Below are 26,646 nucleotides of genomic sequence, written 5' to 3'. Positions count from 1 at the left end.
TCACAAGAGAAAACTCTGACTTTAAGACAGATTTCCTGTCTCTTAAGTAAATAGATCAATGCATTAAGTCATTCCAATTTAACTTGCATTTATCATTCCACTAACAATGTCTTTTTGCAAGGTAAAGATCATACGAATTTGGACAGAAACAAATACTAATGTATTGGCTGTAAACGACTACACCATTCCTAATGGGATTTCCGGGAGTTTAGTACACATTCATTTTAAAGCTGTTTAAATTACAGACAATAGTTATTCTAATCTCTCTAATGATTCTTGCTTAATGTTTGCAAGTCACGCAAAGAAGGCTGGAGAGAGTCGTGGCTAAAAGTCACGCCTTCTCTCGATTGATTATACACGATAGCGTGACCATTTACGTAACAAGGTGGCTACGATTCAAGTGGCATGGTCACCGAAAAAAACAATCTTGTTCGACCTTTTCTATCCTGCTTAATGATCTCACTTAATTGACACTTCCTCTCTTTTTTCAATCTCTGTTGCTCATTCCTACGGCCCTGTTTTCTTCACTTAATTTTCACGACAGGGTAAATAGCTCTCGTCCTTTTAAACTCTGAAATGTTCTTAACACAGAAGACCGTAGTGCCAGAAGTGTCTACCGTCAGAGGACGTATTTGCCAATCTTCATCGTTACCCAAGCCACTATCTGCGTCCACATGGCTATCGGCGCAATCGTGTGCCTCGCACTGACCTGACCCAATGATCTAAGGGAAATTGGAAAAGCATATCTTGGTGACCAAGCCTATACAACCAGCCGCGCGAAAACATAACGACTGAGAACTTAAAAAACGGAAGGCTGTCCTCTACATCACATTTCCCCTTATTAACTAAATAAAGAGCAACATCATATCTGCAAACCAATAATATTTACCTGAACGCTTAGCTTCCTGTATTTATTCCCATTTTTTCTGTGTGATGAGAACCACAGATAAAGTTCTTCTTTGGTAAGTTTTTTTAAAATTGCAACCTGGTAAAAGATGCAGAGTAACACTCAATTAATGCTTAAAGAATAAAGAAAAGATCACCGAAGATGCATGCGTTTCACTCACTTCTTGTCGTTTCCTATTAAAGATGTAAGTCTGATCTATGACTTCAATCCAGTTTCTGTCAGCTTCATCTGCCAGACTAAGATCTTCATGTTCCTTGAGTTCAATAAGTGAATCAACCTGACAACCAAAACAGAGTAACGAAGTTTTAAGACAAACTGACACCGAGTTTCTCGCGAAGCTAAAGAGTGTTACGATTGTGAGATTTTGTCCAATCACATTCGAACACAAAGCGGCGTACGCGACTTTTCCCGCGCTTTCTCAACGAAACCAACTAGAATGAAGATACTTAGTTTTTGACCAATCAGATTCAAGAAGAAAATGAACACTGAGTGAGGTGACGTGCACATGCAGCTTTTCCTACACTTTTTTCGGCTTGCTTTCTAGTTCTTTTAACATTTGTGCCTTCAAGGCGCCGCACGTTCCTTGTGTGCGCTTTGTTAAGAGACACAACAAAAGAAAACATTTTCATACCTGGCTCTTGAAGTCTTCTTCTGTTATAGTACGTAATATTTCACCATATCCATCCAAAAATGCATCGATTCTACCATCGACATGTTCTGCACTAAAACCCAATCACGAGCATAGTAAATATAGAGAAAGGTGAAAACCTAATATATGAAAAAGTTATCGAACGACCTGCTGTCCACAACATATATGTCGAAAACCATAAGCGCGCAGAGCAGATTTTGGAGAAGACGAATTTACTTCGTTATACACATTATTTTAAGAGAGATTTTCAGACCTGATTTTTTGCATGCATCTCTCTCGCTAACCGACACCTACTTTCTGTAGGATAGTTCAAGGTTTAACCGTGTGAAAGCAGGAACACGACGAAAATAAAAAAAAGTACCTGAATTTTCCAGCTTGTGTTTGAACGGTGACTGAAAATCCGAGAACTCCGAATGTGTTTCTACAAGAACAGAACACAGAGTACCTGGCAGAGAACAGACAAATAAACTTAGAAGTGATAAATAAAATAAATATTTGTTTGTTATAAGCCAAACTTGCCATCCAAAACTACTTGAGGGGACTTGGGGGCCTAAAGCGTAAGGCAGGGGAGGAGGGGAGGGGGGAGGGGACCTCAGATTCACCAATGGAAATTTGGATAGACGTGTAACCTTGGACTTGTTTCAGGGCAGCCTAGGTATAGCCATATCCTCCACCCCAAGAAGAAAAGGGAGGAGTGAAGATACGGATTTACGTAGGCTTGGTTAAGCGCATCCTTTTTCGAATATAAACGAAACTCATAGGAGGTAACAACACCTCAGCTGACATCAGCTCTTCGTCGTTTTGCACCAATCATATCTACTTTAAAAAAAATCTTACCCAAGTTGTTCTTGAGTGCGAAGTATATCGAAGCACGGTTCCTCCATTCGCATCTAAAATGAGAATAAACAACTTAACAGAAGAAGAATTTAGATGTAACTTCAACACGAAAGGCTACATGTTTTTACATACCAAATAATAATTCATTGTTCCGTAGAACTGATTCTTCTTAAGACAAGTTAATCCATTCTTAACTAAAGAAAACAAATGAAGAATGGAGCACGGTCGATCCATACCAGTAGAAGGTCCATAATGGTAAATTTTTCAACGGATGCAGGTCCAGACTAGAGAAAAATTATAAAATTGATAAGTTGGTGTACAAATTTAGCGCAGGATGAAAAAACATCGCATTTCTCTGCATAAAAATACAGATATCCCGAACGCTCTAACCCTGAAGTCAACGGGACCTCACTGTACTGCTATTTTTACGTTTTAAAAGGAAGGGAAAACATTTGAAGATGTTCCTTTGGTGTAAAAGTTGTATGACGGTCGACGCACAAGGTGCAGAGAAGGTACTTGTTGCTCAACGGAACAGTGGGACTCAGACAGAGGTTTTAAAAGACTTTTGACGATTTATTTCGCCATTACCTGGTAGTAGTTTGTAACAACAGTGTTGTCATCTTCTTTATTAAATCCCATCACACGGCAGATGCATTCACCCTCTGGTAATTGCATAACTCGGATCTAACAAACAGATAACAAAATGGACAGTGAACAGTTTGAACCCTGGAGTAAAAGTTGCTCCTGTACTCTCATTGTCTGGGTGAAAGTGCGGTAGTCCCGGCCCGAGGGGAATGTTAAAAGGCTGAAAATTTCTAAAGAAACTATGGTGCTGCGTCGGTGGGTAAAAAAGTAATTTGGTTATAATAACCGAGTTGAAATTGTAAATTGGTCACCGTAACGAGTTAAAAAGCGACGTTTCGAGCGTTAGCTCTACGTCAGAGCGAATGGAGGAATGTTGTCGGTAGAAGTGACTGACTTTTCGAAAACCTAAGTCATCACATAATGACTTCAGTTCAGATTGTCAAAACTACAGTCGCTACAACTGATAACAGTAATCTCAGGATCAACGTACTTCATCAAGACGATCAGGCTATTCGAATAACATTTTACTGCTAAAACATACTATGTTCAAGATTCCCTAGGGCACATTTTAAATGAGTGTTGTGCAACAAAACCCCACATAGAGCTTATGAGAATTCGAAGAAACATATAAACTGCCCGAAAAGCGGAAACACATGAGAGCAAAGGTCACGATTTTAGTCACGTTTTGCAACTGATTGGTTACAACTTATGTCTTTGAACGTTTTCTTACCTCGGGATGAAGACATCTCGTTAATGGCATAAACTGCAGCTTACTGCAAATAGAATGTTACAGATAAAGTGATAGAAAACAAGCGGTCTGAGACTGCATGTGATTACTTATAGAGCACAATTTTTATAACATCAGACACTTGTGTCTAAAATCAAAAATCGCACACTAGTGTCCGAAATAAAAAATCGGTCCAAAATAATCATGTCCAAACTAAACGATCGGCCACTCACGTGCAAAATAAAAAATTGGACACTAGTGTCCAAAATTAAGAATCGGTCACTGGTATCCAAAATCAAAAATCGCCCACAGCTATCACTGCACGAGTGAATGTGGAGTTTGAATTGCGTACTGGAAGCTAAGAACCACTTAAAATTTACAAAAATTAGTATCAGTATGAAGCGGAGAAAATTCGTACACTTTATAGTTACGTACCTATAAAGCTGTTCCTGTAAAGCGATGGCTTCCTAAAAGAAAGAGAACAATAATTTTCACTGTAATACACTATGAGAAAGTGACACGATTTTGGTTTAATGACGCCAGGTAATGATGAAATCTGTCTTTGCATACCTGTGAGGTTATGTTTCCTTGAATTAGGCTCTCCACGAACAACTTGCACTTGAAACAGGATACAAAGTGCTGCAAAAAAAAAAAAAAAAAATTAAGAGTCAGCAGTCTGTTTCTCTCAAAACACAACAACACAAGCCTCGTGTAACAGACTGTAATTAACTCCAGCCATCCTTAATGACTTCTTTGGGGATAACTGTGTGCGTACCTCAAGTGCCTCTATCGTCACATCTGAGATGACCCTCCGCTTGTCGACAGTTGTCCATTTAACGTGCTGTAAGATTGACAAGCGAACAGACCTGGAAAATAATGTGCGGTTATAATAAACGCTCCTCACTCTTGTCACTGACTGTCTTTCAAATATCCATTACTATTATTATTATCCAACTGCGCTTCGTCGAGTACAAATAACGTGCGAGACGAGTACAAATATCACGCGATATCAGTACCCCAGAAATACCCGCGAAATTCGTCCGCACTAAAATGACAATTTGGCGTGTTGGATAATGAATCTCTTATTAATCGTTTAGTTGTGTAGTATCGCTGAGTATTTTTAATTGTTGTTTGTATTTCGACTCACCCAACGGGCTCGTCAAAATACGGCACAACCCGTAAAAATACTCAGCGATACTACACATAAAAACGTCTTATATCTATATATATATATATATAAACGAATAAAGAAGAAATAAAGTTGATTCACTTATCCTTGGAGTGCTCGATGCAGAAATGTGCAGAGCAAAAATACAAATGTTTATATAGATATTACATTATTCAGGGAACCATCGTTATTTACCGCCTAGTGGCGCAGAAGGGGAATTCGGAGGATTTTTGGAGGATCACGTGGTTTTAACCTTTTAACTCCCATGATCTGATTGTTAATTCTCCCCTCTAGTTGCTACATATTTCCTTGTAAATAAGTTAGGAGAATTTGGTGTTAGATCAAGATAACAATTTCTACCTGATTAGCTTGAGTATTCTCATTACCTTTTTGCTGGATGATGTGAGGTCATTACAGGGAGAAGTTACATGTGAATCACTTGCCAATGAGGGGAATCATTAGAATAATACAGAGCCTTATAAGTGGATCAGGAAAATTCTGTTGTGACGAAACCAAAATCCTCCTAACCTCCCCCCCCCCTCCCTTCCAGAAGTTCCCCATAATGAAGGAACCACATATTGATAGGTGAAGTATAAAATGGTCACTATGTACCTGACCAGCTTCTGTGGTTTGATGATACTGTTGCGATAGGATCTCATTAGCTTTCGCTGTACATGAAAAAGAACACAACATCTCTTCCTGTTAAGACCGATTTTGTTCGTGAATTTTATACCACAACTAAAAAATCTTCAAATCTCGAGAAAAATATTCATCTTTACTCAACAAAAACCTTTACCAAAAGGACACAGTTGTTAAAGGCACATATGGCGAGCTGTTCAACGATACTTGAAGATGCAAATTTTCATTTCAACTTTGTATAACGTTAAAAAGGTCGAATCTTTTTCTGCTCTTCTCGACTACCATCTTCTTAACCTCCACACAAGATTGGTCGAGGAAAAAAAAAAGAAACTTTCAGTGAACGCAAATAGGAAATAACCTTCCCAAATCTGTGATCATTACCGGCTAACTAAACGTTACTAAAAATTCCATTAACAAGTAGTCACCCAACTGGAAAGTCATAGATGAACATGCTAGTAGCTGTGGGGAAAACTTAGCATCCAGAGTGGAAAAAGTACACCACTTACTGCTAAAAACTGATGTTCGGGTTCGGTTTTCGGGACGAGACGTCACTTGGTGGCTATTTAGAACGAGAATCTTACCTTGACCATTTCAAACGTTTGGGTACCGATAGAAAAATCTGCTATGTGATCAATTATTGTTTCAAACAACAGCTGAGGAGAAACAAAGAAAGACAAAAGTGTTTTGACTGATTCTTTTGAAACTGATATAACCCTTCACAAGCCAACATCAGTATTTTTTTAATATTCTCTAGACTGTTTTATAAATTTCCTGCGAAAATTTTAACGTTAGATCTCGATAACAACCTCTACCTGATAAGTTGGAGTATTCTCATAACCTGTCTAAGGGATAATGTATGGATGTTATAGGGAGAAGTTACATGTAAATCACTTCCGGGAGTCAAAAGGTTAATCCGGATCCCAAGTGACAAATGTGAAAAATTCATGGTAAACTTTTCAAGAAATAAGCCTTGACGCAGTTCTATCAGGATGGCCATTAAGAAGAAATGTAACAGAGCTGCACCGGAAAACCTGTGTGTAGATGACTCCAGTGCATTAGTTGTGGTAGGTGGTGACATTACAAACATTGACTCATTACAAACATTGACTCATTACAAACATTGACTCATTACAAACATTGACTCATTACAAACATTGACTCATTACAAACATTGACTCATTACAAACATTGACTCATTACAAACATTGACTCATTACAAACATTGACTCATTACAAACATTGACTCATTACAAACACTGACTCATTACAAACATTGACTCATTACAAACATTGACTCATTACAAACATTGACTCATTACAAACATTGACTCATTACAAACATTGACTCATTACAAACATTGACTCATTACAAACACTGACTCATTACAAACATTGACTCATTACAAACATTGACTCATTACAAACACTGACTCATTACAAACATTGACTCATTACAAACATTGACTCATTACAAACATTGACTCATTACAAACATTGACTCATTACAAACATTGACTCATTACAAACATTGACTCATTACAAACATTGACTCATTACAAACATTGACTCATTACAAACATTGACTCATTACAAACACTGACTCATTACAAACATTGACTCATTACAAACATTGACTCATTACAAACATTGACTCATTACAAACATTGACTCATTACAAACATTGACTCATTACAAACACTGACTCATTACAAACATTGACTCACTACAAACATTGACTCATTACAAACATTGACTCATTACAAACATTGACACAGCCTTGACGCAGTTCTATCAGGATAGAAGAAAAAATATAAAACTAGTTGCACAGGAAAAGACCTGCGTGTAGACGACTCCAGTGCATTAGTTGTGGTAGGTGGTGACATTACAAACATTGACTCATTACAAACATTGACTCATTACAAACATTGACACACCCTTGACGCAGTTCTATCAGGATAGAAGAAAAAATATAAAACTAGTTGCACAGGAAAAGACCTGCGTGTAGACGACTCCACTGCATCTATTAGTTGTGGTAGGTGGTGACGTTACAAACACTGACTCCAAACTTACTGGTAACTTGTGATTGAATCCTTCCAGTTTCAGAACGATCCCTGTTTCATTAACTGTCATGGAGTAACTAAAGAACAACACGAAATAGAGAACTGTCAACGCAACGCATGCAATGACGTTCAACTATCAAGGATGATAGCCAAGCTTGAACCATCTTCACAGACAAGTGCTTTCATTCTAGAACAATTTTCAAATGAGTGTCGACAGTTATTCTGGATTGCTTTATGTTTCTTTACTTCGCTCTGTGATTGGTGTAGAAACCTCGTACCACTTTCTCAACCAATCAGATGCAAAACTTAAACCAATCACGATTTGGTCGCCCACATTTTCCCGCGCTTTAGGTATTTTGGCTTTGGTTTTATGACACTCAACCTGTTTCACAGTATTAGTCAGCACCATTCTTGCACTTAGCGAAAAAAACAAAAAAAAAACTCCGTTTAGTTTAAAACTAAGACATAATTATGACCATGGTTTGCAAGGTGTGTTTCCTGTTTAACTGTTTCTTCAGTTGGTGTTGGTTTTTAGTTGTTAGGTAGTTCGTTAAGTTCGGAGAAATTAAATATTTATCAGGATACATCACGAGCTTACCCTAACTGTGCTACATCGGCAGCGTAGGCGATTTCTTTCAAGTTGTATTCCAGCACACTCAAGAAGAGGTCGGAAAGAACCATGCTGTAAAGCAATAAATGAGACTTGAAACAACAGTTCTTCTATTTATTAGTTTTAACGCGGCTTAATGTTTCTCCTGTTTAATTGGAAAAAAAAGGCATTGAGGAAAGGGGTTTTCCAGAGAGACCCTGAAAATCGACGCTCCCTTTAATACGTCGCGTAAATGAAACCAGTGAAACTACCTTCCTGATCATTCGCCCTGACGAAGGGCTAACGCTCGAAACGTCAGCTTTTATAACCGTAACGGTGGCCAATTTACCATTTCAACTTTGTTGATATATTCAAATTATTTCGTGACCCCCACCGACGCAGCGCCAAACAGTTTCTTTAGAAACTATCAGCCTACCTTCCTGATCGTTTTGAAAACAACATCTGGAATAAGTATGCAACAAAGTAAACGAACATGCAGTCAATAACATCGCGTTTAGGTTTGGAAGGACGGATATGGCCGAGAAAACAGCCTATAGAGATGTGGTGTTGAACAGTGTTCAGTTGTGTGTGCTAGTACGGTTATAATTCAAGTCTATCTTCAGTCAATCTTGAGAAACTCTTAGATTGTTTATCTTGAGAAGGCAAGGTGATATATTTATAAACAGCGTTGACTAAATCCTGAATGGCCATAAAGACTGAAACTTCCTTCGTTGTGAATGGCTTGCAAGAAGGGAAAGGTAAAGAGCAAACGTTGGCTTCATTCAAATGACAGAATGTGTGTCAGTTAACTTTTTAATCGATAGATAAACTAACTTCTCATATCTCACCTCTCAGGGCTGGCGTTTACTAGCGGCGACATGAGATGAAAATAAAACCTGGCTGGAAACAAAAAATGAAGGAATGAATAGTTCATCACGCGTTTCACTGCAATTTCGTCGCCAATTTTTTCTTCTTGCTATGGAGGCCAGAACAGTCGCAGACTGGAGCGCTGACGCAATTAAAACTGGTAGGAAAAGAAATAGGCGCATATCCATAATAAAGTTTAAAGTAAACAGCATGTATCTACTCACCTCGAGGTGTTTTGAATTTCGTATCCTTCGAGTGCCAGACCTTCCCGAGAGGGCAATCACGAACCAACTCAGGAAACTACAGGGAATATGGAAGTCGGGGCGTCAAATAAAAATGATACATTCTGAATCGCTATAATTATAATTATAATTGCTATAGACTTTAGAACCATCCTCTGTCGAGAAAAGTTTAACCTTTAACAGCATTTTGGTAGGATGACGGGGAATACAATGTTTGCTTGTTGAGTTTGTAATTCATTAGGCCAGTTCATTACCTCGCTTGGAGTTCTATCAGGATCTTTGATTTCAAAATCAGTCGCTGTTGGAATACAAAGAAAAAAAGCCTAGAGTGTTCGTTAATTAACATTGTCAATAGTGATCAAGAGCCAATTTCTCTTTGCTAAATTATACTCAAGTGCTGGATTCGTAACACTGATGGTGAAAGGAAAATATTGATTGGCATACAGCGAATTCATTCCTTTGGCGGCCACAAAGAAGCATCTTAAAGGGAACCTTCAAGATGGGTAACCCTACCGACACTTGATGATGTACCTTGTTTACCCTACCGACTACGACAGAGAAATCCCAGGGTAACATATTGCAGACTCTCCCAGTTTGAAAGCAGTCATATACTTTCTTACTGAAGAAAACCTTTTCAATGGTAAACTTACCGATATTAAGGGGTGTTAAATTTCTTGCCCTAGGGGTTAGACCTTTTCTTGCCCTAGGGGTCAGACCTTTTCTTGCCCTAGGGGTTAGACCTTTTCTTGCCCTAGGGGTTAGACCTTTTCTTGCCCTAGGGGTTAGACCTTGGAAATCCCAAGGCATCATATTAAACATTCAAGGTTATTACTTTACTCCCTGCCCATTTCAAACAGTTGCCATGATGCACACACTCAAGGCATATACTTTACACTTTTATATCAACTTAAGACCTTAGAGATCAGGATAATGTATTTTAGAGACTTGAGAGCAATCCTTTACACAATGTCTAGTTCTGTGTAACTGCAAAACCTTCTTGGTTTAAGTAACATACTCACCAATGAATTTATTCTCTTCTGGGAAATGCAGTTCTGGGTTTAATTCAAGATCTAAAAAGAGCAATTGAATCAATTAAGGTACGTGGGGAGAATTAATAATCAGATCTTGGGAGTTAAAGGGTTCACCAAATCTGTTTGACAACACCGCACCTAGTTAGCTCAATTGGTTAGAGCGCCGGATTGTGTTGTGCGGGAGGTCGAGAGTTCGAGCTCCGGCCGGACCAGGACACATAGTCTTAAAATAACTGAGGAGAATTTGCTATGGGGTGCCATTACCGCCAAAATTATATTTTTAAAATTATTCAGCCTCTTTTTCATTAACCACTTACTTTTATGAATTAACCATACTTGTCACAATATTATTTAGCCCATTTCAAAAATTATTCAGCCTTTTTTTCATTAACCACCTACTTTTACAAATTAACCATGCTTGACACAATATTATTCAGCCCATTTTGAAAATTATTCAGCCTTTTTTTCATGGGGCATGTTTTTAATTATATCCCAACATAACTTGCGGGATTATAAATATATCCCAGAGTTCTTTTCACGTCCTTTTCCTTGCAATATGGCCGACAGGAGAGGGATCGCGGATGTTGCACGTTTGCTCTCCCAAGCTGCTACCAATTTGATAAGTCTAGCACCACAATCATCACAAGAGCTTCGAGAAACTAATACTACTTCTGATCGAGCTCAAGCTGAGTTGAAACGAGCGTTTTCTCCGTACCAAAAAGTTCACAACGCTCCATCACCAGTTGTAAGCAACACAACTGCACGTGGAACATCAAGTCAAGCAAAACATTTCACCGTCACAAGGGCCGCAAAAGGGAGGAAGAAAAAAACCAAAGAACTAACAGCAAAATTATTTTGTTTGGCATACACTGCACAAGATGAAGTGCCGAGTACTGAAGAGAAGAGGGAATTGCTAACAGCAGGCCTTGGAGAAAAAAAAGGTTTTCTTCCAGAAAACTCTAGTGCAGGAGAACTCCACGAGATGGTTCAGGCAACGTTTCCAGATCAGAAGTAGTGTTAGTTGCTCGAAGCTCTTGTGATACTAGACTTATCAAATTGGTAGCAGCTTGGGAGAGCAAACGTGTAACATCCGCGATCCCTCTCCTGTCAGCCATATTGCAAGGAAAAGGACGTGAAAAGAACTCTGGGATATATTTATAATCCCGCAAGTTATGTTGGGATATAATTAAAAACATGCCCCATAAAAAAAAGGCTGAATAATTTTCAAAATGGGCTGAATAATATTGTGTCAAGCATGGTTAATTTGTAAAAGTAGGTGGTTAATGAAAAAAAGGCTGAATAATTTTTGAAATGGGCTAAATAATATTGTGACAAGTATGGTTAATTCATAAAAGTAAGTGGTTAATGAAAAAGAGGCTGAATAATTTTAAAAATATAATTTTGGCGGTAATGGCACCCCATAATTTGCTACCTTTCTATAATATCAAGATATGGATAGATATTCTAGTCTTCTCGGATAAGGACGAATAAAACCGTAGGTCCCGTCTCCTGCAGGGTTAGGGGTAGGAGACGTTAATTTCCGTCATGTACGAGATTACTGTGCGGTAGATGTCGTCCCTGGGGTGGGATGGTGGGTACAAAGGAGTCCTGTTCCTTTCTTCTACCATACCCATGGCGAACAAATTAAATTCTTAAATTATAAATTCTGAAAACTGATAAAACATTTGAAAACTGTGATAAACTTTTTCACACTAACTTTTCCAGCTTTCAAGCCACTCTGGATCAATATCTGAAATGAAAAAGATGACATGTCAAATGGAGATCCATATGACAAACAACAACTCATTTGCACCAATACCTCACCTAACAACAAAAATGTGATAGTCTCTAGAATAACATAAATGAGCCACTAAAGATAAAGTAGTCATCATTCTGTTGTGTACTAGGGTTCCTTATACTACTATAGACTATTACATAAATCAGACCAAGTGCTCCACACAACTGCTTTATTGGAATACAATGATTATAGTACAATGAATGGATATATAAGGATAATCACGTGGTTGCAGTTAAGGGTGTGCTAACCAATAAAATACAGATTATCTTATAGTTGAGGTATTCATCCAAATAGCAACTAACACTACATCATCTTTGTCCAAATGTACAATTTATACAAACCAGAACAATTGTAGGGAGTCTGGAACCAAGGCTCATAATTATTGCACTCATCTTGAAACCTCTTTGATAGGAGCAATATATTGGCTTTTCCAGGTGTAAGCTTTTCTTGAACATCCTGAATAACCTACAGAAATAAAAATATAAGAGTAACAAGATTTAAAATCAATATTAATATTCAATATTAATACTTAGGTTTAAAAGGTAGCTGAAAGGCCTCTGATTAGTCTGCAAACAGCAACAAAACTTAGGTATGTCCGACCAGTCAAATGCACTAAAATAATTTACACTTTCTGTTGGATCAGAAAATATAGAATGTGGTAAATTTTACCTCTTTGTTAAACTCCCACATCAGTTGATCTCCTGTTAAATAATCTTCTTCTGGAAACAACTGTAAAACATGTACATAGTCACAAGAAACATACATCCCACTGAAATCTAGAAGCAATTCTTGTGGCAAACATATCATTATTTTTATAAGTACAGCAAATAAGTTAGAGCTCTGTTATAGTAGAGGAACAATTTCTCACCTGCATGTTCTCTACGAGATCCTCAACATAGTCATAAGGCTCACACTAGAAAATTGTCAGTTGCAAAAATGTCAGGAAACAATTAACCCACTTACTACTGACTGAGAAATGCAGTGGCCTGAAAAGGTGGCTAGCTAACTCTAAATGTACACCATACCTGTTCTCGAAATCTGAACTCATTATTTTCAATTGTCTGAAGCTCCTTGTATATCCTATGGAAAGAATAACATGGATTACGGTTAACATACATAATGAAGAGATGTGAATGTAAAATCAAGCAACAAAAGGATAGTTTCAAATAGATTTCCAGGAAATTACATGTAAAACAATCAGTTAGATTTTAAGACAATAGGCAAATAGATTTCCAGGAAATTACATGTAAAACAATCAGTTAGATTTTAAGACAATAGGCACATGTGAGGTAATTGCATAATAAAGGCTTAATATTAATGACCTGTGATTATGTTATCCCTTTGTTTAATCATACAAACCTTTCCTGTGGACCAATTTTTCTCAACAACTCCAGGTATTGAAACACAATAGTCAAAATCTAGAAGAAAACAAACTTCTTTGAATTTGATTCAGAGCTACATTATCAACTATGTGCACGCATGTACATACAGTATGCATATTCTCAATACTTTTCTCTATACATTTCTTAAGGTGCTAACAAGGAGAATTTGTTTAACAATCAAGAGCTTCTTTAGCTGGTGATTATTTTCTTTATTCTCATGACCTTAATGAGTGATTCAGGTATGATATTGTAAGGAGAAATTAGATGCAAGACACTTTTAGAGGAGGGTCAAAAGGTAGCCTCCTTTGCAGACATTCTCTGTGTGTCGAATTAAAAATATCTCCCCTTGTCGGGGGAGATATTTTTAATTCAACACACAAAGAATGTCTGCAAAGGAGGCTAGTGAAAAGATTAGTGTTCTTTAATTCAGTAGCACAGTGTTATATGAGTACATATACTGGGGCTTGGAATTTACATTTTCTTAAAAAAAAAAAGTGGTCGGCCTTTGTCTTTTCACGGTAGAACAACATTACCTCATAAATATGCTCCATCCCCTCATCCTGAAATTATCAAACATGACTTAGTTAGATCATACACTGAACAGTTCTGTAATGTGTTAAGGAAAAAAATTTAATTTTTTTTTTATCAGGCATGAGTGAGGTTCATTTTGGCATACTCACTGTTAGACTAATTAAACATGGGAATAATGCAAAACTAGTGTTATATTCTTGACCAGACTCTCCATTGCCACACAGTAAACTAGCAGCCCATGATCTGAGGAAAAAATTAAAGAAATTCAATTAATATACAGTTTAGCTAAATATTTGATTATGACTTACAAAGAAATAACAATTGATATCTTGAAATTGATGACTACCTTATTTGTGCATTACCCCTATAATTTAAGGTTTGATTAAAGAATAAGTCATACTCCTCAGAGAGTATTGATCACATTTCCAAACACATGAAAACTTATTACTGCATCTGATTTTCAGTACTGATTCAAAGATTATTCAGGATGTGTAATAATTGTAAATGATTCACATGTAATACATTACACTGTTATGGTTAAATCTCTTACTTTTTTATCAACAGGGATAAAATGCTACCAGGTCCTTCGTGTCCCATTAACCAAGAGACATAATGCATTGGCTTGATTCTAAAGATATGTAAACAAAAAAAATTGAAAGTTACTGCAAATGGTTCCAACTCCAAGATCATACTAGTGTAAAATAGGCCAATTATATTAACTAATTTTAATCAAAAATTTTGTGCTGTTGTTTTTTAGAACTCTATCCAAGATGATTTTCTAGAATTATCATATCAAGGAAGAACACTGTGAAGTGTTATCACTCCTCTCGGATGAGATGGCGGTACATCAAAGGTTTAACCTCCTTCTCCCTCAGTATCCCTCTCTCCTGACATCCCTCCCCCAATCTCCCCCCCCCCCCCACCTTCTTCAAGTCTCCTGGTACAAATTCCACACCCTAAGTTGTTTCGTACCTGTAATACATCTGTTGTGGGGGTAGAACCCAAGTGATTTCAAGCTGATGTACATCCTTGACTGGAACCACTGCAAAGTAATAGTCAGTCAATAGTAATTGTAACAGATGTCCATTTGAATTAATCTGGTTTAAAATTTACAATTATAAATAAAAAATGTACAGCAATCTTTACATAAAGAAGCACACTTTGCATCTAGAAAATTGTATCTCAATGGAAGACTAAGGAAGAATGGAGACTGATGAGGAGTTGTCTCACTTTGAATCACAGTATTTGAACACATAGGACAAGTAACTGTCTAAGAGGGTTCTTTTCCAGTGTCTCAGAGGAATGAAAATTACTACAGTAGGTGGAAACTCTTTCCCTCTCACAGTACATAGACCACAGTAAAGCCCATGTGCGATATAGCTGGTACACTTTCGGTAGTTGGTTTAGCATAAGGCTTGCAGTGGCATAGGGAATACATTCCTTTATAAACCTTACTTTTGTATAGTTTATGAAACTTGGATGCATCAAATGGGGTCTATAAAATAAATGAAATATATTACTGAGAAAGATTACCATAACTTACTATTCATTTTCACTAAAAACAAATTTGAATAGCCTTCGCCAACATTTTCAGGCTTGAATTAGCCAGTCAATGACCATTTAAATATCATGTGACAATGCCACAGTACATAGTGTACATGTAAAACTACATGATTCATGAAAGCCGGGAGATATTTCTTTCTTTCTTTCTTTCAAGTCAACTGGGTACTCCCACATGATTAGGTACTCACACTAATAAAAATTGTACTTTCCTTAAAATTCCAGTTCAACACATATACATGCAATATGCTACAATAAGTTAAAAACATGGAAAATGCATTGCACTGTTCATAACCATGCATAAAACAAATCAAGTACTCACTGTGTACTCTTGAAATGTTGGCTTTGGCAGTGAGCTGAAAACAAAATTATGATCATACCATTTAGAAATAGTCCATTTCTGAATTACCCTGGCCTAATTTTCAAAATGAGTCCTGGTGCTCAACCTTTCATATGGTAATAAGTTTTCATTCACATGCACATTAACCTCATTTTCACAAGAATGGTTGAGCACCAGGCCTCATTTTGAAAAAGAGGCCAAGGGGTAATTTGGAAATGGGCTATTGGCATCTAGATTTATGGTAATTCAATGATCAGCTCATTTGAATTTTAGTCATGTGTGCATTATTTTTTTTTTAAATTTACCATACGTCAGTCTTACTGACTTGTAACATGACTAGCAAACAAAAAAGAGCTCAATTAAGAGCCAAACTTGGATGAAAAAGTCACCACAAACATAAAATGTTATTAGTTAAACCACTTAACTACTACTGACAGTATATAACAACAATGAAGGGCACACAAAAATGAACAATTTGACACCCAAAAAATTATGTACAGAAATCTTATTAGACGTTTTGTTATGTGGTAAGGAGTTGTGCTGTATTTTGACAAGCATGTAGGGCAAGTCAAAATACAAACAACGAGTAAAAATACTCAGCAATACTGTATCGCCAACAATTTGTAATTATAATTTGTTAGGTGACATCATAGACATGATTACGCAACTTGAGTCATTTGCTAGTATGAGGAATTGCGAGAAACTGTGAGATACCACTGGGTAAATATATCTTTGTTTGATTGTAAGGGATAACTGTTTATTATATCACTAACACAATTTGCTGTAATTTAGATTTTGAACCATATTCAACCTCCCTTGTGAAAAGTACAGTGACTGACAGAAAGCTGGTGTAATAAATGGAGTTGTTTAGAACCATGGTTAGTTAATCCTCGCTAGCAAAACAAATACTACACAACAAAAATAATGTCTAATAAGAGATTTATTATCCAACACACAAAATTGTTATTTCAGTGTGGGAAAATTTTGCAGATACTGATCTCTGGAGTACAAATATCACATGATATTTGTACTCATCTCGTGTGTTATTTGTCCTCTATGAAGCACAGTTGGATAATAAATGTATTTATTGTTCCTTTCAAAAGTTTGTATGTCAATGTTCAAATGCCAAATCTCGTCATAATTATCTTAATGAACAGAAAATAGAATGGTAAAAATAAACATTTTTTGTGTATAGTACACAACAGATTAATGAATATATTAATAAAAAATAGAAAATACATACCTATATATTTATATAAATATATTCATATCATTGCAACAGTTATAATTGTTTAAGTAGTACACATACTTGTTGGGGATTTCAGAGAATGATTCCCTAACCATCTTTTCAAGACTGTTAAGAGATTCTGCAAAAAAAATTAACAGTTTAATTAAATGTAAAATGTAGAGGCTACTCAAAACTGACTACCTCATTCTCTGGTCAATTCCCTGATAAAAATTATGCCAGTTGTGATCTATCAAAAAACAAAATCAGTCTGGACATGGTCCACATAGAGTAGAGGTAGGAAATAATAAACTCATCATTGTAATAATACCATGGTTTCAAATATTCAAGGCTGTGGTCTAGCAGTGCCTGGTGGCCCCTGGCGCCTTACTTTTGCTCTTGGGTGTCTCAGGAATTTTAGCTTTTTCATACAAAGCATATGCTGGGCACCCTGGATTTCACAGTTTCAGAGCACTGGGCTCCATTCAATTTTCCTTACAGCAGGGCCTTGATATTGTTCATTTCTTAACCCTTTAAATGCCAAGATCTGATTGCTAATTCTCACCTCTGGCCACCACACGCTTCCTTGTACATGTACATTTAATTTAGTTATAATTTGGGACTAGACCAAGAGACCAACTTCTATGTGATACGATTAAGTATTATCATTACCTGTTTGCTGGGTTATATATGGATGTCATAGGGAAGGTTAGATTTTAATCACTCTGGGAGAGTAACAGTTAAACAGGAAAACACAATGACATTGCAGTAATTATGTTTGACAACATAAGAATGTCAATAACTTAGATCAAGAAAGGCTTCAGTCTTACCTCTAGAAATCACAGCCAGTGTCATGTACTGTGCAGAGTACATTCTCCGCTGAAAATCTCTCAGAGAAGCATTAACATCTAAATTCTAAAAAATCAATGTAAATGTTGCAGGTAATTTTTTTTCTAAGGTAAATTTAATTTTTCACTGGGTAAAATTTTTTTAACCTGGGTAATTTTGCACCACAATATTTTTTTCACTTGCTATGGGGTAACTAACTCTTTTTTTTATTGATAACAATGATTGAGACATTGGGTTTTGTCAAGATAAGGATATAACAATCTGAGAGAGCAAGATTTTCACTGCAATTAGCCTGATTCTTTGTGATGAAATTTTGTGGGCCGAGGCCAGGAACGTGTTCGATAATTGAGTCAGTTTGCTAGACATAACGTCTCGTAGTCACGTTCGACGCACTAAAAACTACTATAAAACGAATACAAGAATTGTAAAAACGTGTAAAATGGTATATAAAAAGTCACTTGTAACAATGTAGCGGAATTCCAAATCGATTTCGATCAATTACGATCCTCATCAGTAGTACTCCGCCATGTTTAAAATACTCATAAATAATTGTTCATATAAGTGACTCTGAAATGTCCACACTTCTTCCAGGCTTCATGTAAGCGGTCATGATGTATCAATCACAGCTCGTGGGATTTGAAAAAAGTTCCATTCGTTCTTGGAGTTCATAAGCGAGTCTTCGTTCACATTATTTATCCTCACTCCTTCAGTTATTTGTCTCAGCATCGCGTCATTGTGATAAACCCCCGTCACATCCATTCGGAACTGCTTTACCTCTCTATTGTGTTTCTCTTTACAGTGTTTCCACAATGCAGATCGTTCTTCCTTATTGTTAAGTGATTTCGTATGCTCTTTCCCTCTGGTATACGCGCTCCTGGCTGTTTCCCCTACGTATACGCTGTTACACTGGATACACTTAATCTCATACGTCACACTTTCTCTATCACACGGTCCTTTTCCACCTGTGCTACAGGTGGAAAAGGACCGTGTGATAGAGAAAGTGTGACGTATGAGATTAAGTGTATCCAGTGTAACAGCGTATACGTAGGGGAAACAGCCAGGAGCGCGTATACCAGAGGGAAAGAGCATACGAAATCACTTAACAATAAGGAAGAACGAACTGCATTGTGGAAACACTGTAAAGAGAAACACAATAGAGAGGTAAAGCAGTTCCGAATGGATGTGACGGGGGTTTATCACAATGACGCGATGCTGAGACAAATAACTGAAGGAGTGAGGATAAATAATGTGAACGAAGACTCGCTTATGAACTCCAAGAACGAATGGAACTTTTTTCAAATCCCACGAGCTGTGATTGATACATCATGACCGCTTACATGAAGCCTGGAAGAAGTGTGGACATTTCAGAGTCACTTATATGAACAATTATTTATGAGTATTTTAAACATGGCGGAGTACTACTGATGAGGATCGTAATTGATCGAAATCGATTTGGAATTCCGCTACATTGTTACAAGTGACTTTTTATATACCATTTTACACGTTTTTACAATTCTTGTATTCGTTTTATAGTAGTTTTTAGTGCGTCGAACGTGACTACGAGACGTTATGTCTAGCAAACTGACTCAATAGCCTGATTCTGTCAGTTAGTCAATCAGAGGATTAGATCTAGAGTTAGGGATAAGGTTTTAGGGTTAGGGATAAGGTTTTAGGGTTAGGCATAAGGTTTTAGGGTTAGGGTCAGGGTTCAGATGTACCAGCAGATTGAAGAACAGAAAAAGGAAGATAGGTTTTGAAAAAAAAAATAAGATGGTTTGCTGTTACTATAAAACACAACAAATATAAAAATAAACTTGAAAGCAGTTTTATTGTCTATTGTTCCATTGCCAATAATTACATGTAATGTGCCATTCAATCAAACCAAATTAATATGTATTTAATGCACAAACCAACACTTTGTAAGATGAAAAACCATAAATTATTTCATTTACCTTTTCTTTGGGGATCTTTACAAGTGTTTGTTCATTTCCTAATATCAAAAAAAAATTGAAAATGGTTAAGATGAAAAGACATCAAGGGCTCCACCTATACCCAATATCTTAGAAAAGAAGTATTTAACACTGCTGCTGAACAATGACAATATATCTTCATAGCAATTTACTGCTATTACAATAGCAATAATTATAATGTAATTTTGAGTTAAAACCAGTTGCATTTTGATGAACTTGGTTTCATGTGACAGACTGGATAAAAAGTTTTCATCTGAGCAGTATACTGTAAGCTTCACCTTAAACATAGGGTCTAGAACAATATTCAATTGAGCATCAAAAATAATCTGTGATTGCTTTGGTCTTGCTTTCTGTCTGTTGATGGTCAACCAAAATCATGCCACCTTTTTTTCAACCCATTAGATACAAAACTGTACCCAATAATGAATAAGTCACTGCTCCCCCCACCTCTTCACACACACAGACACCCACAGACACACACAGACACACACACACACACACACACTTCGAGCAGTTTACCAGTTTTTACTTTGAGTTCTCATGATGTCAACCTTTGTTCAAACTGGTTACCATAACGGCTGGTAGTTTCGAAAGAAACTGTTTGGGGCTGTGTCGGTGGGAGTAATGAAATAATTTGGATATATCAACAAAGTTGAAATGGTAAATTGGCCATCGTAACGATTACAAAAGCTGACGTTTCAAGCATTAGCCCTTCGTCGGAGCTTGAAACGTCAGCTTTTGTAATCGTTACGGTGGCCAATTTACCATTTAAACTTTGTTGATATATCCAAATTATTTGGTTACCATAACTACTGACACTGGGTTTAATTTGGTTTTTGAGCACTCAATTAAAAACTGCTCTAAACCCTTTGCATTAGATATCACCCCTAAACTTTTCAGTTGTCAAACTCACCCCAGAGAAATTTTCCAAATGGATGACACTGGTTAGCCTGCAGTGCAAGAAGCTGCATTTTCCTTACAGAATCACTCTGATAACTCATTCTAAATTCTGAAAAATAAAATTAAAAAAGAAAAATTTATTTCACCATCGGCAGTGTTTATAGCACACAAGTGCTGGTCAGGGGCCAAGCAAACAACTGAAACAAATAATTCAAATTGAACATAATAGTACTATGTTAAGAATCCCAACTGGCCGGAGGCAAACCAGTTGGCTATTTACAAGCGTGGCCAAGGATTTGAACTCAGAGCTACCATGAAACAAATCCAGGTAGTGGACAGGGCGGGACTCAAACCCGGGAGCCGTGGATTGCACATTCGACACGCTGACCACTTGGCTATGCTGCCACGTACAGATAAAGGGGAAGATCCAATGCATTATTGTATATGAAGATGGAACAGAGACATACCATAAACTGTACCTGAAAATTATTTTTTACTTTACCAGGAAATTTAAATGGATAATATAAATATCACCCTGGCTTTAATCTGTCAATCAGTTACTGGATACTCTATACTGAATTCAAAAAAGAAAGTGTTCATCTATTAAAAAAATTTAGATCTTACCACTTTCCACAGCTTGTATTTCCCTATCAACACTTTCTTCTTTTAGAAGAGGAGAAATGAAAAACTGAGCAAATCTGTAACCAAGTTAATATGAATTTTGAAATTAGTAGATGAATGAGAAAATGTAAGAAATTAATGTGAAATGTTGTGGTTGCTGAACCTGTCTAAAGTTTCTCTGAAGTACTTTCTTCTAACATCAAAGATAAAGGTGGTCTGAAATAAGAATTAATGAAATTAATACATTATTGATATAAATATTTACTCAAATACAGTGCAATATGATTATCAATAATAAAATTTCTCATTTCCTCTCACAGTTGAGAATTACCAACTCAGATTCATCAAAATTCTAGATCATCAATTAAGGCTGGTCATTGTTGTCAAGTTTTTACAAACATTTTTAGAAAGACATGTATTACCATTTCACAATCAGTTGAAGCATTGTCTGATCCTCCATGTTTCTTTACAAAAGCATCAAATGCATTTTCATCAGGATACTTTTCACTACCCATGAAAACCACTTGGAAAATAAATAAAAATGAACAGAATTATTGTAATTATAGTGTTTTTTATTTAACCACTTACTGGTGGAGCTACAGAATAAGAAAGAATAGGCACAAAGAATCGTGCTGAGGTCAGAACCTTACTCCTTGCAACAACACAACAACATTAATCCTGCACGTACAATATATTGAAAGAGGAAAAAAATTGCATAAAAAAGGATGTCACGACCTTCCATGGCCTGCTCTAAATCCATATAGTCTACATGATTACAATAAGAGACGACAACAAAAATGATGATAATGATGATACAGTACTCTCAATTAATGACTGCTGACAGAAAGGACATAAAGCTCTTACTGTGCTCCAGAAAGTGGGCCAATCCTGGGATATCATCTGGATCAGAAAAACTACCAGCACCAATACAAAGAGCTGCTGCAGACTGAAATGATTTGGAAATAATTATTGGTATTTGACATGGAACTTCTTATTTGTCACAAAAATGGGCAGAGCTGTGAGCTGAGATTGGTTGATTTTTACCATCTGTTTCTATTTTGAAAAGTCTCTAAGTGGTCTTTTATTTTGTGATTGACAGCTGTGTGCTAAATATTATGTAGTTATACCAGTGCATAAAGAAGGTCCTGACCAATAGTCTGGGGCAAGTTAATTTTCCACTTAGGCTTTCACTTTTCTGTTGGCAGATGACAAAAGGCTAGTAAGAGGAGCCTTTAGGCCAGAAGAAAAAGGCTCTAATGTACCAGTAGAACATGCCAAAAAATCAATTTTTTTTCAACCCTCTCTGTATACATATTACAATTTAAGATAAATTCCAGGTAAATGCTATCTTGAAATACACTTATTTGTTTTTGTACTTTTTTCTGGGTAAATGTAAATGTACATTGCCATGATTCTTAAGCAAAGGAAAATACACATCATACTTGTTTGGGATCATTTTGAACTACAACATACAGTTTTGCACTTATGCTAAGAGGGACAAGGACAAGGAACTACAGCAATTGGCAATATAATGTATCCCCCCTATCAGCAAGTCCATAGATATGCCAACAAAGACCAAGGTTTGCTGGACATCGCTGGCACAGCAAAGATTAACTAGGAGGAGATATATTGCTCTGGAGACCAAGCCATGGCAGACAAGTACCAGGATGCACAAAGAGAACATAATATGTTGTAGTTCAATTTTTTCTTTGGTTTAACTTTTTTTAACCTGGTTTAGAATTTTCAAACTGGTTTAAAATTTTTAAGCACACAGCTCCTTCTTAATTATTGATGTTTTACATGTAAAATGTTCTCTGTAAAGATGAAAATAAACAATTTTTTTCACATCTGGAAACTCGATTTTGAAAAATGTTTTCTGTATAAAATAAAGTCAGTGTGTTTTTAAGGTGTCCACATTTGAGCAAATGTTCATTTTACTGGTTGGAGTTAAGATTAGGGTTAGGGTTAGGGAATGTATTGCAGCAGTGTACTCAAGCAAGAAAATCTTGAACTGTTTGAACAAGTCTAGCACATAAATTTTATTGTTGAGTCTTAAGTAACAAGCAATACAAAAATTCCTTGCAAATTTTCCTTGCAGAATGCTTCCATTTTTTGTTTTTAAATTCCTTTCCATTGTCAGTGAGAATCATTTTTGGGAAACCATATGTGTAACAGTACGTTTTTATGGCTCTCAGCACTTCATCAGCAGTTTTGTTTTTAAGTGGTGGTCAAAACATAAACATATTTGGTATGATGATCTACGATATTAATCGTCCAGGTATGAGGTTCTGTGCAGTTGCATGGACAGTTCTTGAAATCCATTAGGTCAATCTCAACAAGAGAAAGGAAATGCAGAGACTGAAGGGGTTTTTCTACCCTTTTCACATGACTGGTAATAGATTTTTGTTCAGCATAAAAACGACATGAAGCAACAAACAGGCTGATTACTTTACTGTTGACTTCGCTGTAGTTTTTGTTGATCCATTTACTGGATATCTGTCTTCCTCGGTGATTTATGCATTTGTGTGCAAGGCTTAAAACCTTACGAAGCTGTCCTTTAGGGATCTAACTTTCTTTTTGTCTTTCGTTACTAGCGAATCATTTTCATAGGACCAGTTCTTTCGCTTGATTGTGTCCATCTCCCATTTGGTCATTATTTTGTAAATAGGTTTGTTCTCCTGAATCTAGTCCAAGAGACTTTTCTGTTTGCTGTTTTAAATATCTCTTCGACTCATCAAAAACATTGTCGTCAATAAACAATGTTACTAGCGATTCATTTTTGGTTTGTTCCACTTTTAAGTCATGTAATTTTTGAAGAAAAATTTCTTTTGAGATGCATGAGTTCTCTGCCATTTTTTCTTTCGAAGTCCAAATTTGCATCAAATGCGCATGCATGTAAGCATACGAATATTTTAATAATAAATTTGGCCAAACAGAGGGGAGCCTGGGACTAATAAATTATAATAATGTAAAAAGTGGCAAGATTGTCAACGAAATCTAGCATGGCCTAATGGATTGAAGAGACGGCAACAGATTCTGAAAATTTTGGTGCATGGTTCAAGTCCAGGTGAGTTGAAATAATGATAGAGTACCTATAGTCTAAAGTCATGAATAAAAAAAATAATAATAAAAAAATCTGAGGAGTATTAGGGGAGTAGATAAGAAGAGAGTAAGGAATAATACAGTGATGAGAGATAAACGGAGAAATTTCATTCTCTATCTCACGTCTACTCCTTTTTCAGAATTCCCCTGTAAAAAGCCAAGCCCCATTTTTCAATCCACACCCCAAAAAATGAAGGCCCTTTTTCAGACAGTTGATTGAAAACTGCCTTAAAAAAATTAAACTGGTTAAAAAAAATTGAACTGGTTTGAAAAAATTAAACCAGAGGAAAAAATTGAACTAAAACACATACACCGAACAACTGCTGGATGATACAGGATGCAAGATTGAAAATCTCTAAAATGCTGTGAATGACAGAGAAGAATGGAAGAAATACGTCATGGAAAGTTGAGTAAGGTCGACATGATAAACATGAATAAGAGCATAATGTCAAAGACATAGTAAAACCTAAATTTGATTCACTCACTAGTTTTGTGTCTTTTGAATTTCGTAATCTTTCACTGCCAACTTCTTCCTCTCTATCCAAACCTTCACCAGTGATGCCATCAGTGACATCATTTTCATCCTCATCAATGTCATCCTTGTCATCGGCAAAATCATCCTCATCACAACTCTCGCCTTCTAAATCTTCACTTTCAGTATCTTCTTCATCTGTTGTTGACATGGAACTGTCGTGGTGCTTGCGACGAGTAACTGAGTTTGTATCTGATATTAACAATGCTTTCAATCCATTGTCTAAGTGAACAACCCTGTAATTGTATAAAGATCATCTAAAGGTGTGCAGTTGCTATTACTAACTAAATTTTGAGAGAAACAATGACAATATTTACTCTACAGACTTTCCCAACTGAAACCCTATGGTGACATATGCAAAAAAATATCCAGTATTGAATAATATATAAATTATCATCCTGATCATGGCGTCATGTATGCCAAAATCTTAACACTGCCCATTTGTCCTGTCATACACTGGTAGTTTGCCAAAAAATAAACAACTATCATAGCAAATGATTATCCCGTAAGCCTCCGCATGATCACATGTATTTCTACTTCTAAGTCAAATCTTAAAACTTATCTTTTTAAATTAGCTTTTAATATTTCTTAGATGCATATATATAAATAAATGATGTAATGTTTATATTGTAGATTTTTAATACTTGTACATTTTAAGGTTAATTATTGTTGTAACGTACTTTTGATCACCTGGTATGTTAAAAGGCACACTATAAATCAATAAATTATTATTATTATTATTATTATTATTATTATTATTATGTGATGTACCGTGTTTTTTTTTGTTTGTTTGTTTTCTTTGTAACTTTTGTTTTTTCTTTTTTTTTCATTCAAATTGAACTTTGTTTAAAATGCATCCTTTCAAGAGAGAAGAGTGCTTTGCACCCCTGAATGGTTACCAGTCAAGTCACCAGAAAGGCATGTCGCTCAAAGTCATGGCGCCCACAACTATAGTTATGTCAACTTCATAAATGAAAAAGTTTAATCAAAATGTTGAATAAGAAGCACAACTGAAGAATGAAGATAAACACGAGGTACTCATTGCGTATTCCACTCAATTCAAAGAGAAATGAAAACTCTAATTTCCCGTCCACTGATCACGTGTGATCATAGAATTAGTGTTGACATGTCTATGTACACGTGCATTTACTGGTAAATGGATTATTCCCTTTCGAATCTTAATTTGAATCTAATATTTTAGACGTTCAGTTCCATTTAAGTGAAAAAATCGAACAAGCCAGGAAATCGTTTCTTAATTTCACGGCATCGACATTCTTCATCTTTAACGAATAAACAAACATTGAGATGGATATAATTTTTCTTAGGCACAACACGCGAACTAATAAAGGTATTGAAGCATGTTTTACGACAGACACAAATTAAATCAAGCTTCTAATAAGAAAATATTTATCACTTGAACTTAAACACAGAGTAAAAGAAAGACAAGATGAGAAAAGGTGTTTTACCGGTACTCTCGGGGATCATTCGGTGACTTTACAACAGGCGCCATACTGTTTCTCTGGTGAAGTACGTTG

The 26,646-nt window shown here is 36.3% G+C and overlaps 1 protein-coding gene across 1 annotated transcript; it reads right to left on the bottom strand.

The window, feature by feature from the left end:
• Positions 1-68: 68 nt before the first annotated feature.
• LOC111323106 (nardilysin-like) lies at positions 69-26,646 on the bottom strand. Its single transcript, XM_088739394.1, has 42 exons — positions 26,578-26,646; positions 25,065-25,347; positions 22,342-22,423; positions 21,900-22,000; positions 21,641-21,693; positions 21,481-21,554; positions 20,870-20,965; positions 19,939-19,976; positions 17,968-18,052; positions 17,222-17,279; positions 15,895-15,928; positions 15,468-15,507; positions 14,985-15,054; positions 14,563-14,640; positions 14,162-14,255; positions 14,015-14,041; positions 13,459-13,517; positions 13,125-13,179; positions 12,968-13,012; positions 12,769-12,828; positions 12,441-12,564; positions 12,019-12,051; positions 10,290-10,340; positions 9,525-9,568; positions 9,253-9,328; positions 9,010-9,061; positions 8,171-8,254; positions 7,583-7,649; positions 6,094-6,165; positions 5,486-5,541; positions 4,481-4,571; positions 4,276-4,344; positions 4,141-4,172; positions 3,709-3,751; positions 2,982-3,077; positions 2,630-2,677; positions 2,394-2,446; positions 1,918-2,001; positions 1,539-1,629; positions 1,068-1,184; positions 890-985; positions 69-722 (listed from the first exon to the last, which is right to left on the bottom strand). The coding sequence occupies exons 1-42, from the start codon at positions 26,619-26,621 to the stop codon at positions 525-527; spliced, it is 3,153 nt and encodes a 1,050-aa protein (XP_088595520.1). The 5' UTR covers positions 26,622-26,646; the 3' UTR covers positions 69-524.

This window comes from Stylophora pistillata, chromosome 11 (genome assembly GCF_964205215.1).
Source record: "Stylophora pistillata chromosome 11, jaStyPist1.2, whole genome shotgun sequence".
NCBI lineage: Eukaryota > Metazoa > Cnidaria > Anthozoa > Scleractinia > Pocilloporidae > Stylophora > Stylophora pistillata.
Note: the sequence above shows the minus strand (reverse complement) of the source record. Positions and strands in the feature narration are given on the sequence as shown.

Bases quoted from the DNA above. Each gene is read 5' to 3' on its own strand.
- LOC111323106 (XM_088739394.1), bottom strand. From the start codon at position 26,621: ATGGCGCCTGTTGTAAAGTCACCGAATGATCCCCGAGAGTACCG. The intron at 13,518-14,014 runs GTAATGTTGTTC...GTTTTCTTCTAG, and splicing joins GGATGGAGCATATTTATGAG to ATTTTGACTATTGTGTTTCA. The intron at 13,013-13,124 runs GTATGGTGTACA...ACAATTTTCTAG, and splicing joins AGTTCAGATTTCGAGAACAG to TGTGAGCCTTATGACTATGT.